Here is an 18,460-nt window from a genome sequence, read left to right on the forward strand (position 1 = left end):
AAATCGGACGAAATTCAACAACCTACTTAAAAATAACTTATAAAATAAATTTAATTTAACAGAAAATCTCCATATTTCAAATTTATTGACGCTCGGAACTTTATATAACTAAAACCAAAACACTTGGAAAACTCAAACACCAAACCCAAAGTTTCAGACGGAAAAAAGCAGAAAAAAACTCAAAAACGAAAGTACAAGTTTCAGACGAAAAACAAGAACGTTTCGAAAGTCAAACCACAATTCTTTAAAAGCATATTTTATAAGTTTTTATAAAAACTTCTAAAATAATCTTATCAAGTGAAGCCCAGCATAACCAGTTGGGTAAGGTACTCCACTCGTAACCTAAGGGTCGCGAATCCGAATACCCCACACGCCAAACATGTTCGCCTTTTCAGCCGTGGAGGCGTAATAATGTGACAGTCAATCCCACCATTCGCTAATAAAAGATGAACCCAAGAGTTGGCTGTGGGTGGTGATGACTACTTGCCTTTCCTCTAGTCTAATACTGCTAAATTAGGAACTGCTAGAGTAGATAGTTTTCGTTTAGCTTTACTCGAAATTCATAAATAAACGAACTGGCCAAGCGTATTTTTCTCAAAAATTGGTTGAATTAAGCCCAGCATTTAGATCCTTCATAACCCATTTAAAGAACTTTTCAAATGCATTATGCGAAACCGTAATTTTCTATAGATTTACGACACTACCAACTAAACCTACTTTTCGTTGCAAATACAGCAGTTAAATAAACGTACATTTATCACACCTTCAGCGCTGTATAAACGAACCTCTCAATGTAGAGTTTCTTTTTTCGGTTCACCAAAACAGGTTCTGCTGATAGATGGAGATGAACGTATCTACAAGTTGCATCATTATCCAAGGTCGGAACACAAAAGATAGATGATGACATTAGAAGACTGAGTTTCGTTAGAACAATTTTCTTATAATTTAACTAACGACCAATAATAATAAGAACTCGTCTACACACCTCAAGCTAGAGTCAGTATTTAAACTTGAGAATTTTCACAACTTAACACAAACATCCAGTCTTAGAAACTTGGAGTACAGAGAAACTCTTAAGATGAAGGTAAGTTGAAGTTATGTAAGTTAGAGTAAGTTGATAATTGGGTTTATCACGTCTGTTATTACTGTTAGTTTTCATGAAATTTTAAAATTCCAAACAAAATTCAAATAGTTTTCAACGAAGACACCGATTAAACTTCAGATACATTTCTATTTATTTTGAGTAGAATAATAGACAACTATTATCTGATGTTATTTGTTGTCGTCATTCTAGAGGGTTTCCAACCTTTAACAAACACTGAGAGTTATGAAACATCATAAGAAAATAAAAAAGGCTCTTTTTAACATGTTACCTTTTTGTTTTAATATATATATATTGTGGTTGTTGTTGTTGTCTGTCTATCTAACCCGCCAGCTATGAATAAGTGGTTAGGGCGCTCTTCTCGTAATCTGAGAGTCACAGGGTGGAATCTTCGTCACACCATACATGCTCGCTCTTTCAGCCTTCGAGGTATTCTAACATATAGTCAGCTCCACTGTGGGTTGACAACAGAGTGAAGCTAAATTTGGGACGGCTCGGACAGATGGTTTTCGAGTAGCTTTGCACCAATTTCAAAAAATAAAGAAAATCCGATTGGTTCTTTCTCGATTTATATATGTGTTTATTTATCTTTTTTCTTCTGTTTGGAAAACCATCACGAGTAAGAACAAATTTAACTTGTTAATTATAATTGAATATTTCGTGCTAATGTGACATTTATTGAACAAATACAGTTAGTGTTGTCAGATTACGAATTGATTTGGTTACAAATATTCTTCGTTGTTATAGTAACACTGAATATTATACTGGTATTGGCTAACCTGTATTCACCTTCACAAAGTCCCCCGCTGATACAGCGGTAAGTCTACGTATTTACAACATTAAAATCAGGGGGTTCGATTACCCTCGGTGGACTCAGCAGAGAGCCGGATGTGGCTTTGCTATAAGAAAAGCGCTCTCTAGAACACACTGTGATAAATATATCCAACTGTTTGTATCTCTAACTTTATTACATTAATTAATACATAAATCCTTATTTCAGGTACTTATTCTGTGTGCATTGGTCGCCGCTACCCAAGCTGGCATTATCTACGCTCCTGGCGTTCTAGGAACAGGAGCTAGTACCCGAATTCGGAACCAAGATGTAAGTTTAGATACACTTAGAATACTTATAAAAACAGTCACTTCCCATCAGTTCTCTCTAAGATATTTCAAAGTTCTTAAACATTCAGAACGTTACAACAATTAAACGAAACAATCCGTTTTGAAACTGGTGGATTCGCCAGGTGTGGTGAAATTAACAACAAATTATTTGTTTCATTTGATTTTTTTCACATTTCATGTTATATGAATAGAAACGTTCTGTTCTACTGGATTCCTATATGATATGAATACGAACGTACCGTTCCTTTTCCAGGTTCTTGGCAACTACAACTTCGCCTATGACGAAGGGTCATTGACCGGAGGAAGTTTCCGCAAAGAGTCTGGCGACGCCCTCGGCAATGTTAAGATCGGATCCTACGGACTGAGAACAGCTGACGGACGTATCCGTACCGTCAACTACGTGGCCGATGCCGCCGGATTCCGCACCGACATCGATACTAACGAGCCCGGCGTGGAAGCGAAAGATCCCGCTAGCGCTTCGATCAACAAGGTCGACAAGATAGCTGTTCCTTTAGCCAGAATCCCTCTCGCTTCAGCTCCTGCCGCTGTCCCTCTTGCTGCTACTGTCCCAGTTCGTAACCTACTAACACTCTCTACTGGTCTTCCACTTGCAAGTCCCTGGTTGGCTCCTCGTCTGGCTGGCAGACTGGTTTGGTAGAAAAAATATTTACTGAATGTCGTCTGTATTTCAATGTTTCCGTTACGTGATTGGTGTTATACATAGCAACAATAAAACACCACAGAATATAATTATTCGTTTTCGCTTCGTCCGTTTCCTTATAAACACATCAGCCGCTCAAGAAATACCGCCGTACTATTTGGGCTATACTTTAATCAAACACTATGACACATGTTTATTTATCTTGACAAAATTCCGTTACAATAATTGGTCCAAACACTATCACACATATTTATCTTTCACTATTTAGAACTAATTAGTTTTTAGATGGTAAAAGTCGGAAGTGAAGGTCACAGCAAGGCCACGAAAATCACTACGTATTAACATGAGGGATGATTTTTCACACTACTTTCCTTTATAATTCAGTTAAAAATGAACAGACTTTGATTAAACTTGGTGAACGTTTTAGAATATTATTCCTCATTTTTCTCCCAAAATTGCCGTGTCCGTTGATAACGACGGATACACCGACACATTTTCGTATTTGTTTGAGATCCGAATATGAATAACACCGCGTGGCGGAGGAATGCGCCCAATTCTGTTTCTCTAGTTTCAGAGGAATTTTCTAAAGTTTTCAACCACTCGGAGCTCCTTTGTCAAGACTCAAAATTTTAAATGGCAACAAAACAGATTCAAATTCATAATATTTTAATATCAAAATTGATTCAAGATCCAAAATCGAAATTAGAAAGTCAAAATTCAAAATTATTCAAATCCTCAATCAAAAACACTTTAATGCAATTCAAGTTCTCAACCAAAAATATTTTAAAATAATTAAGAAAGTTAAAAACCGAAAAATTCAACAACCAAATTTAAAAAGACCTTGGAAATCAAATTCATTCAACAGTTAAAATCTCCATAATACAAACTCTTTCCAAACTATTACACGAAACCACACTTTTATATATTTATATAAGAAAACACTACAATATATGTGTTCAAAAGTAAATATTTAACATTATTTTTCATTTCTTTACTTTACCTACGAGGAATCCCTAGTGGTGAATCTGCAGACTTATAATGCTAAAAATTTGATTACCAAATTCGAGTTGAGCACACCATAAATAGTCCATTGTGTAATTTACTACAATACTTTACTACAAAATTCATATAAACGTTGTTTGTTTTGCCAATAAGCTATCTATTCTCTGCCTAGCGGGTATCTAAACCTTTTTTCCTTCATCATTAGCACTTTGACTTACGGCTCAATCAGCAGCACCTCCAAACTAAAGTAACAAAATCTTAGATTACAACAGAAAACTCAAAACGATAATATTTCAAAATCAAAATTGATTCCATATCCAAAATCACAATTAAAAAGTCAGAAATCAAAAGCTCAACCAAAACATTTCAAAACAATTCAAGTCCTCAACCAAAACTCTTCAAAATGACTCAAGTCCTCGACTAAAAACACTTTAAATGAAAATATCAAACTAATTCAAGGTGCAAAATTAAAGCATTTCAAAATCGTATTTCAGAAAGCTCAAAATCGGACGAAATTCAACAACCTACTTAAAAATAACTTATAAAATCAATTTCATTTAACAGAAAAATCTCCATATTTCAAAGTTATTTACGCTCGGAACTTTATATAACTAAAAACCAAAACACTTGGAAAACTCAAACACCAAACCCAAAGTTTCAGAGGAAAAAAGCAGAAAAAACTCAAAATCGAAAGTACAAGTTTCAGACGAAAAACAAGAATATTTCGAAAGTCAAACCACAATTCTATAAAAGCATATTTTATAAGTTTTCATAAAAACTTCTAAAATAATCTTATTAAGTGAAGCCCAGCATAACCAGTTGGGTAAGGTACTCCACTCGTAACCTAAGGGTCGCGAATCTGAATACCCCACACGCCAAACATGTTCGCCTTTTCAGCCGTGGAGGCGTAATAATGTGACAGTCAATCCCACCATTCGCTAATAAAAGATGAACCCAAGAGTTGGCTGTGGGTGGTGATGACTACTTGTTTTTCCTCTAGTCTAATACTGCTAAATTAGGAACGGCTAGAGTAGATAGTTTTCGTTTAGCTTTACTCGAAATTCATAAATAAACGAACTGGCCAAGCGTATTTTTCTAAAAAATTGGTTGAATTAAGCCCAGCATTTAGATCCTTCATAACCCATTTAAAGAACTTTTTCAAATTCATTATGCGAAACCGTAATTTTCTATAGATTTACGACACTACCAACTAAACCTACTTTTCGTTGCAAATACAGCAGTTAAATAAACGTACATTTATCACACCTTCAGCGCTGTATAAACGAACCTCTCAATGTAGAGTTTCTTTTTTCGGTTCATCAAAACAGGTTCTGCTGATAGATGGAGATGAACGTATCTACAAGTTGCATCATTATCCAAGGTCGGAACACAAAAGATAGATGATGACATTAGAAGACTGAGTTTCGTTAGAACAATTTTCTTATAATTTAACTAACGACCAATAATAATAAGAACTCGTCTACACACCTCAAGCTAGAGTCAGTATTTAAACTTGAGAATTTTCACAACTTAACACAAACATCCAGTCTTAGAAACTTGGAGTGCAGAGAAACTCTTAAGATGAAGGTAAGTTGAAGTTATGTTAGTTAGAGTAAGTTGATAATTGGGTTTATCACGTCTATTATCACTGTTAGTTTTCAAGAAATTTTAAAATTGCAAACAAAATTCAAATAGTTTTCAACGAAGACACCGATTAAACTTCAGATACATTTCTATTTATTTTGAGTAGAATAATAGACAACTATTATCTGATGTTATTTGTTGTCGTCATTTTAGAGGGTGTTTAACCTTTAACAAACACTGAGAGTTATGAAACATCATAAAAAAATAAAAAAGGCTCTTTGTAACATGTTACCTTTTGTTTTAATATATAAATATTGTGGTTGTTGTTGTTGTCTGTCTATCTAACCCGCCAGCTATGAATAAGTGGTTAAGGCGCTCATCTCGTAATCTGAGAGTCACGGGATGGAATTTTCGTCACACCATACATGCTCGCTCTTTCAGCCTTCGAGGTATTCTAACATATAGTCAGCTCCACTGTGGGTTGACAACAGAGTGAAGCTAAATTTGGGACGGCTCGGACAGATGGTTTTCGAGTAGCTTTGCACCAATTTCAAAAAATAAAGAAAATCCGATTGGTTCTTTCTCGATTTATATATGTGTTTATTTATCTTTTTTCTTCTGTTTGGAAAACCATCACGAGTAAGAACAAATTTAACTTGTTAATTATAATTGAATATTTCGTGCTAATGTGACATTTATTGAACAAATACAGTTAGTGTTGTCAGATTACGAATTGATTTGGTTACAAATATTCTTCGTTGTTATAGTAACACTGAATATTATACTGGTATTGGCTAACCTGTATTCACCTTCACAAAGTCCCCCGCTGATACAGCGGTAAGTCTACGTATTTACAACATTAAAATCAGGGGGTTCGATTACCCTCGGTGGACTCAGCAGAGAGCCGGATGTGGCTTTGCTATAAGAAAAGCGCTCTCTAGAACACACTGTGATAAATATATCCAACTGTTTGTATCTCTAACTTTATTACATTAATTAATACATAAATCCTTATTTCAGGTACTTATTCTGTGTGCATTGGTCGCCGCTACCCAAGCTGGCATTATCTACGCTCCTGGCGTTCTAGGAACAGGAGCTAGTACCCGAATTCGGAACCAAGATGTAAGTTTAGATACACTTAGAATACTTATAAAACAGTCACTTCCCATCAGTTCTCTCTAAGATATTTCAAAGTTCTTAAACATTCAGAACGTTACAACAATTAAACGAAACAATCCGTTTTGAAACTGGTGGATTCGCCAGGTGTGGTGAAATTAACAACAAATTATTTGTTTCATTTGATTTTTTTCACATTTCATGTTATATGAATAGAAACGTTCTGTTCTACTGGATTCCTATATGATATGAATACGAACGTACCGTTCCTTTCCAGGTTCTTGGCAACTACAACTTCGCCTATGACGAAGGGTCATTGACCGGAGGAAGTTTCCGCAAAGAGTCTGGCGACGCCCTCGGCAATGTTAAGATCGGATCCTACGGACTGAGAACAGCTGACGGACGTATCCGTACCGTCAACTACGTGGCCGATGCCGCCGGATTCCGCACCGACATCGATACTAACGAGCCCGGCGTGGAAGCGAAAGATCCCGCTAGCGCTTCGATCAACAAGGTCGACAAGATAGCTGTTCATTTAGCCAGAATCCCTCTCGCTTCAGCTCCTGCCGCTGTCCCTCTTGCTGCTACTGTCCCAGTTCGTAACCTACTGACACTCTCTACTGGTCTTCCACTTGCAAGTCCCTGGTTGGCTCCTCGTCTGGCTGGCAGACTGGTTTGGTAGAAAAAATATTTACTGAATGTCGTCTGTATTTCAATGTTTCTGTTACGTGATTGGTGTTATACATAGCAACAATAAAACACCACAGAATATAATTATTCGTTTTCGCTTCGTCCGTTTCCTTATAAACACATCAGCCGCTCAAGAAATACCGCCGTACTATTTGGGCTATACTTTAATCAAACACTATGACACATGTTTATTTATCTTGACAAAATTCCGTTACAATAATTGGTCCAAACACTATCACACATATTTATCTTTCACTATTTAGAACTAATTAGTTTTTAGATGGTAAAAGTCGGAAGTGAAGGTCACAGCAAGGCCACGAAAATCACTACGTATTAACATGAGGGATGATTTTTCACACTACTTTCCTTTATAATTCAGTTAAAAATGAACTGACTTTGATTAAACTTGGTGAACGTTTTTAGAATATTATTTTTCATTTTTCTCCCAAAAATTGCCGTGTCCGTTGATAACGACGGATACACCGACACATTTTCGTATTTGTTTGAGATCCGAATATGAATAACACCGCGTGGCGGAGGAATGCGCCCAATTCTTTTCTCTAGTTTCAGAGGAATTTTCTAAAGTTTTCAACCACTCGGAGCTCCTTTGTCAAGACTCAAAATTTTAAATGGCAACAAAACAGATTCAAATTCATAATATTTTAATATCAAAATTGATTCAAGATCCAAAATCGAAATTAGAAAGTCAAAATTCAAAATTATTCAAATCCTCAATCAAAACACTTTAATACAATTCAAGTCCTCAACCAAAAATATTTTAAAATAATTAAGAAAGTTAAAAACCGAAAAATTCAACAACCAAATTTAAAAAGACCTTGAAATCAAATTCATTCAACAGTTAAAATCTCCATAATTCAAACTCTTTCCAAACTATTACACGAAACCACACTTTTTATATGTTTATATAAGAAAAACACTACAATATATGTGTTCAAAAGTAAATATTTAACATTATTTTTCATTTCTTTACTTTACCTACGAGGAATCCCCTAGTGGTGAATCTGCAGACTTATAATGCTAAAAATTTGATTACGAAATTCGAGTTGAGCACACCATAAATAGTCCATTGTGTAATTTACTACAATACTTTATTACAAAAATCATATAAACGTTGTTTGTTTTTGCCAATAAGCTATCTATTCTCTGCCTAGCGGGTATCTAAACCTTTTTCCTTCATCATTAGCACTTTGACTTACGGCTCAATCAGCAGCACCTCCAAACTAAAGTAACAAAACCTTAGATTACAACAGAAAACTTAAAATGATAATATTTCAAAATCAAAATTATCAAAATATAATCAATATATCATCACACTGTTGGGTTTAAACTTTTATGAAACACTGTTATACATAATTATATTTCATTTCACATCTTACTCATAAAATCTGGGTTTTCTTCCTTTAATTAGGGTTGTTTACATTTCTCCTTCTACATCTTCATATCTTAACTTCTCGTCGAATTTCAGTTGCTACATATTTTTACATAACAAACATATGTTGTTGTTTTTTATTCAGAAATAATTCTCTGCATTAGAAGTTTTATCGTATTTTATTTTATCCATTTTGTGTATTTTAATATTAACGCGTTAAAACTGAGAATTTATATAACTTTGTATTTACAGCTCTTCCTTGTGAGTGGTTGAATATATATTATATTGAAACTATGTTGAAGATATATTGTATTAAAACTGCGTTGAAAAAAACTATGTTAAAACTATCAGGTCATCTGATAAGTAATGTCCGAAAATTTAAGACAGAAAGTGCATCATCATTTCTATTTGTGTAGAAGGCTTTAATAACTAAAATATGTAGTAGGACGTGTATAAAAATGTTCAGACAAATAAAGAAACTGTCGAAGTTGGTTTTAGAAGTTCAGATGAGGTGACTACAGCTTAAGTGATGTGACTGTTGAGTTTAGTGATGACTTGCTGCTGGCTGCACTTGATGAATATTGTGCTGTGACAGTTCACCGTCATCTGCAACAGCTTCGAAAGATGTCAAAACTTGACAGAAGCCAACCTTAGAGCAAGAGTGGACATTTGCACTTCTCTGCACTTGCGTGAACGTAACTCATCGTTTTTAGACAGGTTGGTAACTGAAACTGAAAAATAGATATATTATAAAAATGTTAAGTACCGCAGACAGTGGTTCATTGCATATAAACTGGATAAAGCCCAGCCCAAAATGGACCTCTACCCTAGGAAAGTCTTGTGAAGTATTTGGTGGAATATTGTTGGTGTGATCCAATTCTATTGACTTCTATTGTCAATTGTTAGAGCGCTTGAATGTTGCACTGAAAGAAAATAGGCCTAATTTAATCAATTGTAAAGGTGCTGTGTTACACCAGAGTAATGCACGGCTCCATACAGCAAAGATCACATCTGCAAAGATTGAAGAGCTAGACTGGGAAAAACTTCCACATCCTCCATATTCTGCAGACCTTGCCCCATCTGATTATCATCTATTCCGAAGTTTGCAGAATTATCTTGATTAAAAGGAGCTTGGAACACATGAAGATGTCAAAACTACTCTCTCTACATTATATTTTTCTAAATCCCAAGAATTTTATAGGCGTGGCATTCAGAAGCTTGTGAATCGTTGGCAGGAAGTAATTTATAATAATGGAACTCACATTATTGATTAAATAACTTTAAAAGTATCTGAAATCATTTCTTTTTTCTGAATCTAAAATCGAACATTACTTAAGGTATGACCTGATATATTAAATATATCGTATTAAAACTGTGTTATATATATTATATAGAAACTATGTTGAATACACACACGAACTAGTCACGTGTCAGTCACAGCCGGTATAAAGTTGCGGTGGAACGGCATATATCAAAACTACATTATAATATTATTTGGCATTATGTTAGTCGTATGATGTCATCCATAGCTTTTAAGAAGGATATGTGATTGTCCTCAGTTCACAAAGGTTTACAAGTTTTATTCTTTCCATTTTGTTGGACTTATTTCCCATGTTTTATTTATGATCAGACTGTTGATATCGTAGTCCTCATATACTAGATGGTTCATGGAAGGCATTCTAGAAGTAGTGGTATGCTACTGACATTACAGCTTAACGACAGAATATTTTGCAATGGAAAATACATTGTCAAGAGACACAGTCGTCAGACAGGATACGTCCGGATGTGGCGACATAGACTGTAACGACGAGGCAAGGCTTCAAGTTTGTTGTTGTATAAGGAAATCACACTCAACGTATAAGCAAATTTGAGAAATATTTCAAAATGTCTTTGTAGTCTTTGTTCTGTATGAAAATTATAATAAATGAGTTCGAGCAACCAATATTCAAACATACAAATATATTATATTTTATCTATTTTATCAATTCTTGACATGTTATTATTAATATAATATTATACATAATATATTATTATTTAAAATCAGAGTTGGGTGTGGCTTAGAAGTTTGTGTGCCCAGACTATGAATCAAATGATTCATGATTTCTTCTTGGTTTTTAAATATATTTTTTCCGCAACTGGAGGCCAGAGGTACACTATAATAGTCCAAGATGAGAAACAAACAGCTCAAGTGTTGGCAGTGGGTGTTACTCATTAGTTGCCTTCTCTCTAGAGAACAACTCTTTTGCAGAGAGTCCTTGCGTAGATTTTCATAAAATTTCTACAATCGGGCCTGGTATGGTCAAGTGAACGATCGACTCACAATCTGAGAGCCGCGGGTTCGAGTTCATGTCCCACCAAACATGCTCGCTTTTTCAGTCGTGAGAGCGTAATAATGTAATGGTCAATCCCACTATTCGGTGGTAAAAAATGAGCCCAAGAGTTGGCGGTGGGTGATGATGATTAGCTGCCTTCCCTCAAGTCTCACACTGCTAAATTAAGGACGGATAGCACAGATAGTCCTCGTATCACTTTGCGCCAAATTCAAAACAAACAAAATGACCAAGTGTATTTTTCTGAAAATTTTGTTAAATTAAGGCCAGCATTTCGTCCTGTCAAAGCCCATTTAAAGAACGTTTTCCAGTATAAATATGTAAATGGTCAAGAAAAAATCCACCAAACATATTACAAGGGAGACTTAAGGGAAGTTTTAAAGAAAAGAAAATTATTTTAGTGATTGTTGTGCGTTGCCGAAAACCAACACTAAAAAGAAACGTGAAGAACGACTACTGCACAAAAGACAGTTATACAGGGGACAATATATAAGTGGAATAAAACAGAGGTAGTTGTAAAGCGTAATACATTGGACTTCACATCGATTTTTCGTCTTTAATGTACAACTTTATTATAAGAAGAGAAAATTAAAATTTCTGGCAACCTAAAAACCAGTAGTGAAACGTTAAAAATGCAAAATAATTTGATTTTTATAAACAGAAATCCCGTTACGAAAGCTTTGTTTGTTTGTAATTAAGGACTAGGTTAAGGACTGGGCTATCTGTGCTGTGCACACCACGGGGATCCAAACCCAACTTCTAGTATTGTAAGTCGGCAGACGTACCCCTATGTATGAGTGTTTATATGATGCTTTTAAGAGTGTGTACATTGTGGTATTTAGAGTATTGGCCCAACGCTCGAATAGTATTAGGTGTTGAATTTATTTCTGTGAAAAAATTATGTTAGCCAGAGACAATCATTAAACTCTTAAGGTCACGGTATTGTGCGAAAATTTCTTTGTTCATAACTCAAAATTAATTTTCTGGCAAAAATGGTAAACGTACTTCTGATCACTAAGTGATCGTGGGGAAAGGGGTCTAAGGGGTAGTATGGTACTAAATACTCTCAGCATCTCAACTTTAAAATTAGGAACTGCAATACCTTAATATATTAATATTGTGTGGGGAGTATCTGAGACCTGTACAAAATTATTTCCAAAACCGGAAGATATTCAAACCTGAATTTTGCCTCTCTGGTTCTAGTTGATTGGTTTTTAACGACGGAGTTTGACAGGACTCAAATTCTGATAATTTGATTAAAAACTCACACGTTATCTTTTATGAAACGTATTAGTTTTTGTTTTTTCAGACAAACGTGTATTTAACAAAACTTCTAGTGAAAAATGTGCTCAAAGGTTGTCGAAAACAAACGTTTTTAAATCTTATCACGTTTGTGTTTTCACCCTTTGTTACGTGATTCGGTTTCTCACACACAAGTAATTAAGTGTAAAATGTTATTACGTAACAGTAATAACATTAAATAAAAACGAATACTAATATAAAGATAAAAAATACATTTGGAAAAAAGCAACATCTTTTTCAGAATTTTATTGACATAATTGATGCAGATATATGAAACTTTGGTCTTCACGAACTGAAATTGTGAGTATGTACTTTACCAGAGATAACCGCCATAGTTGTAGTAGGGTGCAGCACCCAAGTGGGCACGACCATAGTAGCCAAGACCGTGAACATAGTTATAAGCTGTTGGGTGGGCCACATGGGCTAGAGCAGGGGCAGCAGCGTAGGTAAGAGCAGGGGCAGCAGCAGCGTACGTGATTGGAGCGACCACAGCCTTGTTGATGGAGGTGTTAGCAGGGTCCTTTGGCTCCACGCCGGGTTCGTTGGATTGGATGTTGGTACGGAAGCCAGCGGCATCAGCCACGTAGTTAACGAGACGGACACGGCCATCAGCGTCTCTTAAACCGTAAGAACCGATCTTGTTTCCGTAAGCATCGCCGGATTCTCTACGGAAAGTGCTTCCGGAAGTGTGACCCTCGTTGTATCCAAAGTGGTAATTTCCGACATTCTGTACGAATAAAAAAAATTAAAACAAGATAAAAAGTTTATTCAAGATACATGAGAGAAGATCAAATTAAAACTACATCTGTAAATATATATATACCTTCATTAACATAAGAGATAGCGTGATTAATATCAGAGTAGTTCGACCACAGATAACCTAGAAACTGTTTGTAGAGTCACTTACATCTTGGTTACGGAACTGGGTGCTTCCACCAGCTTCAAGATAATGAGGAGAGTAAATCAAACCAGCCTGGGTGGCGGCAACAAGAGCACACAAGATGAGGATCTGTAAAGTATAAGAACAGTTAGAGTAGGATAAATGAAGACCTGTGTAATATAAGAACAGGTAAAGCAAAATAAATAAGAATTTGCAAAATATAACATTAGTTAGAGTAGGATGATTGAGGAACTGTAAAGTAAAAGAACAGTTAGAATAGGGTAAATGAGGACCTGTAAAGTATTAGAACAGTTAGGGTAGGGTAAATGAGGATCTGTAAAGTATCAGAACAGTTAGAGTAGGGTAAATGAGAACCTGTATAATATAAGAACAGGTAAAGTAAGGTAAATGAGGATCTGTAAAGTATCAGAACAGTTAGAATAGGGTAAATGAGGACCTGTATAATATAAGAACAGGTAAAGTAAGGTAAATGAGGACCTGTAAAGTATAAGAATAGGTAGAGTTGAGTAAATGAGGACCTGTAAAGTATTAGAACACTTAAAGTAGGATAAATGATTATCTGTTCGCGCACAGGAAGCGAATCTGCACAGCACAAGAACAGGTAAACTTCACGACATGAGTTCCCGTTAAAAACGAAGTTGATACAATGTACAAAGTAATCTATGAAGAGTTATATGTGTAAGATATATCCCTGTGTTTATTACTTCCTAGATAAATTTCTTTTAAAAATACCTGGATTACATATGAAACAAAGACAAAAGCAGCATACTTATCTAACCTAATATTATTGTATGAAATACTGTTGTTTCATAAGTATGAGATCCTACTCTGTAACACTTACTTTCATATTTCCCAGGAGAGGTAGAACAACTCAGACTACTGGAACTATGAGGAAGTCTGTCTTCACCGAGGTTTCATTCTTCCTTTTATAGTTCTATGTTACTACTCTTCCACCACCACCACCCCCCACCACACACCTCCCTTACCACGTTCGTTCCCAAAAGAGAAAAAAGTCTCCACGTCATCATTTCCAACATTTCTGCATTAGACGACCATAGACACACCTTTAACACTCTTCCCTGTACCTCCCTCCCCCTCTGTACGAACTTTGTCCTTAAAAACTTCCCATAGAAAGAAGCAGTGTTCAGATAAAATCAAGCACACATTTACTGGGCGTGTCTCGTTCCATGTTCTGGTATCACTGACCCAGAGAGCATATCTACTTACGAGATCGTAGCCTTGATCTAATTTTATGATCCTGGAGTGACATATTTACAGAAGAATGTATTCCTAGTCTATGGTTATAATATTAATAATACACAGGTGGGGATGTTTGGTACGTTGGTGTTAGTGACGTCACTGTTTTCCAGTTGATAGAATATTTGTTTACGAAACCACGTATTGTAAATTTATGACAAAATGATTGTATCTTACAAGTAATGGTTGTAAAAACATATGTAAGTTTTCTTTGACAGTAAATATAAGCATGGTAAAGTAATATATATATATACACACGATACAGTGATAATTACATACACATAGTACAAGGATTTATAAAAAAAATGGAAATTTATACACAAACATGAGAAGTTTTTCTTTGTTTTGAATTTCGCGCAAAGCTACTCGAGGGTCATCTGCGCTAGCTATCCCTAATTTAGCAGTGTAAGACTAGAAAGAAGGTAACTAGTCATCACCACCAACCGCCAACTATTGGGCTACTGTTTTACTAACGAATAGTGGGATTGAACGTCACATTATAACGCCCCCACGGCTGAAAGGGCGAGCATGTTTGGTATAACAGGGATTCGAACCCGTGACCCTCATATTACGAGTCGGGTGCCTTAACCACCTGGCCATGCCCAGCCTGACATGAGAAGTAATCTATACGTATGTGGTACACTAACCTATATAGAAAAGGTAAATTTATCTATATAGACAAAGAAAGGTAATCTATAGAAACATGGTACTTATATTATATAAGTATGGAATAGTAATATATATATATAAACGTGGTACAGTGAGCTACATAAACATGATACAGTGATCTTAAACATTGGTGGTTGGTATACTTTACTGACATCGACAAGTCGCAACACAATCTGTTAACTTTTCTATAATATTTGTCAAATGCCAAAATTCTCAGCCTTTGTTTTACTGAATGTTTAGGTTCTGATAAAAAGTATTAAAATAACTGCTATTGTTATAAAAGTGAAGTTATGTTGTGTTTGGTTTTGAAATAAGAAATCAACTTTTCCAGTTCTGTGATCCTATCTGTTCATTCATAAATTGACTCTATAGTTATTTTTAACCCGTAAACGCGAACCTCTGTGTCGTTTTCTTTAAAAAAAAATTTTAAAGGTAAACCGGATTGAAATCTGAAAACAGCTACAGCAATTTGTCTGAGTTTACTGTCATTACAGATCAAAGAGATAGTGTGAAATTTTGCAACAAGTAATAGAAACACCTTATAAAAACTGAAACCTAAAATTCAACAGGAACACATCGTGAAGAAGGTAGTGACCTTAGAACCAGAGTATACAGGCCCCAATAACATATAAATTACATAAATAAATGTAAACAGAATAGCACTTTTATCGTCCCTAATTATTACAACTGAGGTTTTCTTTTAAATTTATGAGATATTTTACGTAATGTTTAGACATTTTCTTATAAGGAAAACCATAGTATTATTTAATATGGCATGACATCAACAACAACCAATTGTACGGCCAATACCTTAATTAGTTAACACGTAGTTACCATTAGTTTCAGTCGAGCGATGCTTATTAAATCAAAGAATGTTCTACGAAGAAAGAAAAAATGTTAACATTTCAATCAAAATAGGTTCGTCGAGCTAGGGTTCGAACCGTATGCTGTATTTATGACAAATATACTGAAGATCTTTGACGCCAACTCTAATTTTAAACTACTTTTTTTTCTCTTTATTCATCCCACCTCAAAGACGGGGTATAAACAAAATACATGAAATAAAACACTAGTTAATAATTAGCATATGGAAAGAAAACATTGCAAGATACCACCTTGTTAAAAATTACAACATAAGATATAAAAGGTATTAGAAAATATAAAAGAAGTAATAGTTAGCGGTAAATATCTAAATCAAATTACATGAAAAACATTAATAAAACATAGCAAACAATGGAACACTTGTGATAAAAAAAGAAAACTTGTAGAAAATAATACACTTCATCTTAACAAAGCACATAACAGGTATCTTTGTTACCAACCAATTTTAAACTACTGACGTTTCACGCTAGGGGATTGACTATTACTCTTATAACGTTCTCACAACTTAAAGTAAGGAAAATGTTTTGTGGATTAGAACCCGACTCGCTTGCTACAAAAACCTACAATTCTAAAGGATCTGTGTCCTAAAATAAATCTACGATCAGATGAGTCCCTATTGCCATCAGGTTTTTGTTGTTTTTCTAATAACGACAGAATATTTCTTAATATCAAAACATTTAGCACTATTGACCATGTTGAAAGTGTTCGTATTAAAATAATAAAGTTCACGCTTTTCGCTGATTCGATAAAGATTACAGTATAAACAGAACAAATGATCAAACAAACAATCCCACATGATTTGAGTAGGATGTATATTTCACAAATGTTTATAAACATTGTGATTCGAATTTAGAAACATTTGACAAGAGATTGTGTTTATGTTAGAATCCGGTATTAGATATTGTAACAATGAAGAGACAGTCTTGCTGATTTAAGTATTTATTTTGTTTCTATAAAAGTTTTTATGTGACGTTAGTAAGCTCAACTAATACTTAGATGGAAAATAAATTTTGTAAACTAGACTAGAACGTTAAAGTGAAAAATATTAACACGTCATTATTCTAATCATCTGTTTCATTGTTTACAAGTTTCATACAGACTATTATTACATCAGGATCCTAATCATCTGTTTCATTGTTTACAAGTTTCATACAGACTATTATTACATCAGGATCCTAATCATCTGTTTCATTGTTTACAAGTTTCATACAGACTATTATTACATCAGGATCCCAATCATCTGTTTCATTGTTTACAAGTTTCATACAGACTATTATTACATCAGGATCCCAATCATCTGTTTCATTGTTTACAAGTTTCATACAGACTATTATTACATCAGGAACCCAATCATCTGTTTCATTGCTTACAACTTTTATACAGACTATTATTACATCAGGATCCTAGTCATCTGTTTCATTGCTTACAACTTTCATACAGACTATTATTACATCAGGATCCTAATCATCTGTTTCATTGTTTACAAGTTTCATACAGACTATTATTACATCAGGATCCCAATCATCTGTTTCATTGTTTACAAGTTTCATACAAACTATTATTACATCAGGATCCTAATCATCTGTTTCATTGTTTACAACTTTCATACAGACTATTATTACATCAGGATCCTAATCAACTGTTTCATTGTTTACAACTTTCATACAGACTATTATTACATCAGGATCCTAGTCATCTGTTTCATTGCTTACAACTTTCATACAGACTATTATTACATCAGGATCCCAATCATCTGTTTCATTGTTTACAAGTTTCATACAGACTATTATTACATCAGGAACCCAATCATCTGTTTCATTGCTTACAACTTTTATACAGACTATTATTACATCAGGATCCTAGTCATCTGTTTCATTGCTTACAACTTTCATACAGACTATTATTACATCAGGATCCTAATCATCTGTTTCATTGTTTACAAGTTTCATACAGACTATTATTACATCAGGATCCCAATCATCTGTTTCATTGTTTACAAGTTTCATACAAACTATTATTACATCAGGATCCTAATCATCTGTTTCATTGTTTACAACTTTCATACAGACTATTATTACATCAGGATCCTAATCAACTGTTTCATTGTTTACAACTTTCATACAGACTATTATTACATCAGGATCCTAGTCATCTGTTTCATTGCTTACAACTTTCATACAGACTATTATTACATCAGGATCCTAATCATCTATTTCATTGTTTACAAGTTTCATACAGACTATTATTACATCAGGATCCTAATCATCTATTTCATTGTTTACAAGTTTCATACAAACTATTATTACATCAGGATCCTAATCAACTGTTTCATTGTTTACAAGTTTCATACAGACTATTATTACATCAGGATCCTAATCATCTGTTTCATTGTTTACAAGTTTCATACAAACTATTATTACATCAGGATTTTAATCATCTGTTTCATTGTTTA

The 18,460-nt window shown here is 34.6% G+C and overlaps 3 protein-coding genes across 3 annotated transcripts; 2 read left to right on the plus strand and 1 right to left on the minus strand.

The window, feature by feature from the left end:
• Positions 1-832: 832 nt before the first annotated feature.
• On the plus strand, positions 833-2,971 carry LOC143258236 (cuticle protein 14-like). The gene is made up of 3 exons (XM_076517223.1): positions 833-1,084; positions 2,103-2,204; positions 2,478-2,971. Exons 1-3 carry the CDS (start codon positions 1,079-1,081, stop codon positions 2,880-2,882), a joined length of 513 nt encoding a protein of 170 aa, XP_076373338.1. The 5' UTR covers positions 833-1,078; the 3' UTR covers positions 2,883-2,971.
• Positions 2,972-5,256: 2,285 nt separating this feature from the next.
• Positions 5,257-7,361, plus strand: LOC143258237 (cuticle protein 14-like). The gene is made up of 3 exons (XM_076517224.1): positions 5,257-5,474; positions 6,492-6,593; positions 6,865-7,361. The coding sequence occupies exons 1-3, from the start codon at positions 5,469-5,471 to the stop codon at positions 7,267-7,269; spliced, it is 513 nt and encodes a 170-aa protein (XP_076373339.1). The 5' UTR covers positions 5,257-5,468; the 3' UTR covers positions 7,270-7,361.
• A 5,169-nt stretch (positions 7,362-12,530) lies between these two features.
• Positions 12,531-14,187, minus strand: LOC143257241 (cuticle protein 14-like). The gene is made up of 3 exons (XM_076515658.1): positions 14,042-14,187; positions 13,207-13,308; positions 12,531-13,026 (listed from the first exon to the last, which is right to left on the minus strand). The coding sequence occupies exons 1-3, from the start codon at positions 14,045-14,047 to the stop codon at positions 12,613-12,615; spliced, it is 522 nt and encodes a 173-aa protein (XP_076371773.1). The 5' UTR covers positions 14,048-14,187; the 3' UTR covers positions 12,531-12,612.
• Positions 14,188-18,460: the final 4,273 nt, after the last annotated feature.

Source organism: Tachypleus tridentatus, chromosome 7 (assembly GCF_004210375.1).
Source record: "Tachypleus tridentatus isolate NWPU-2018 chromosome 7, ASM421037v1, whole genome shotgun sequence".
Taxonomy (NCBI): domain Eukaryota; kingdom Metazoa; phylum Arthropoda; class Merostomata; order Xiphosura; family Limulidae; genus Tachypleus; species Tachypleus tridentatus.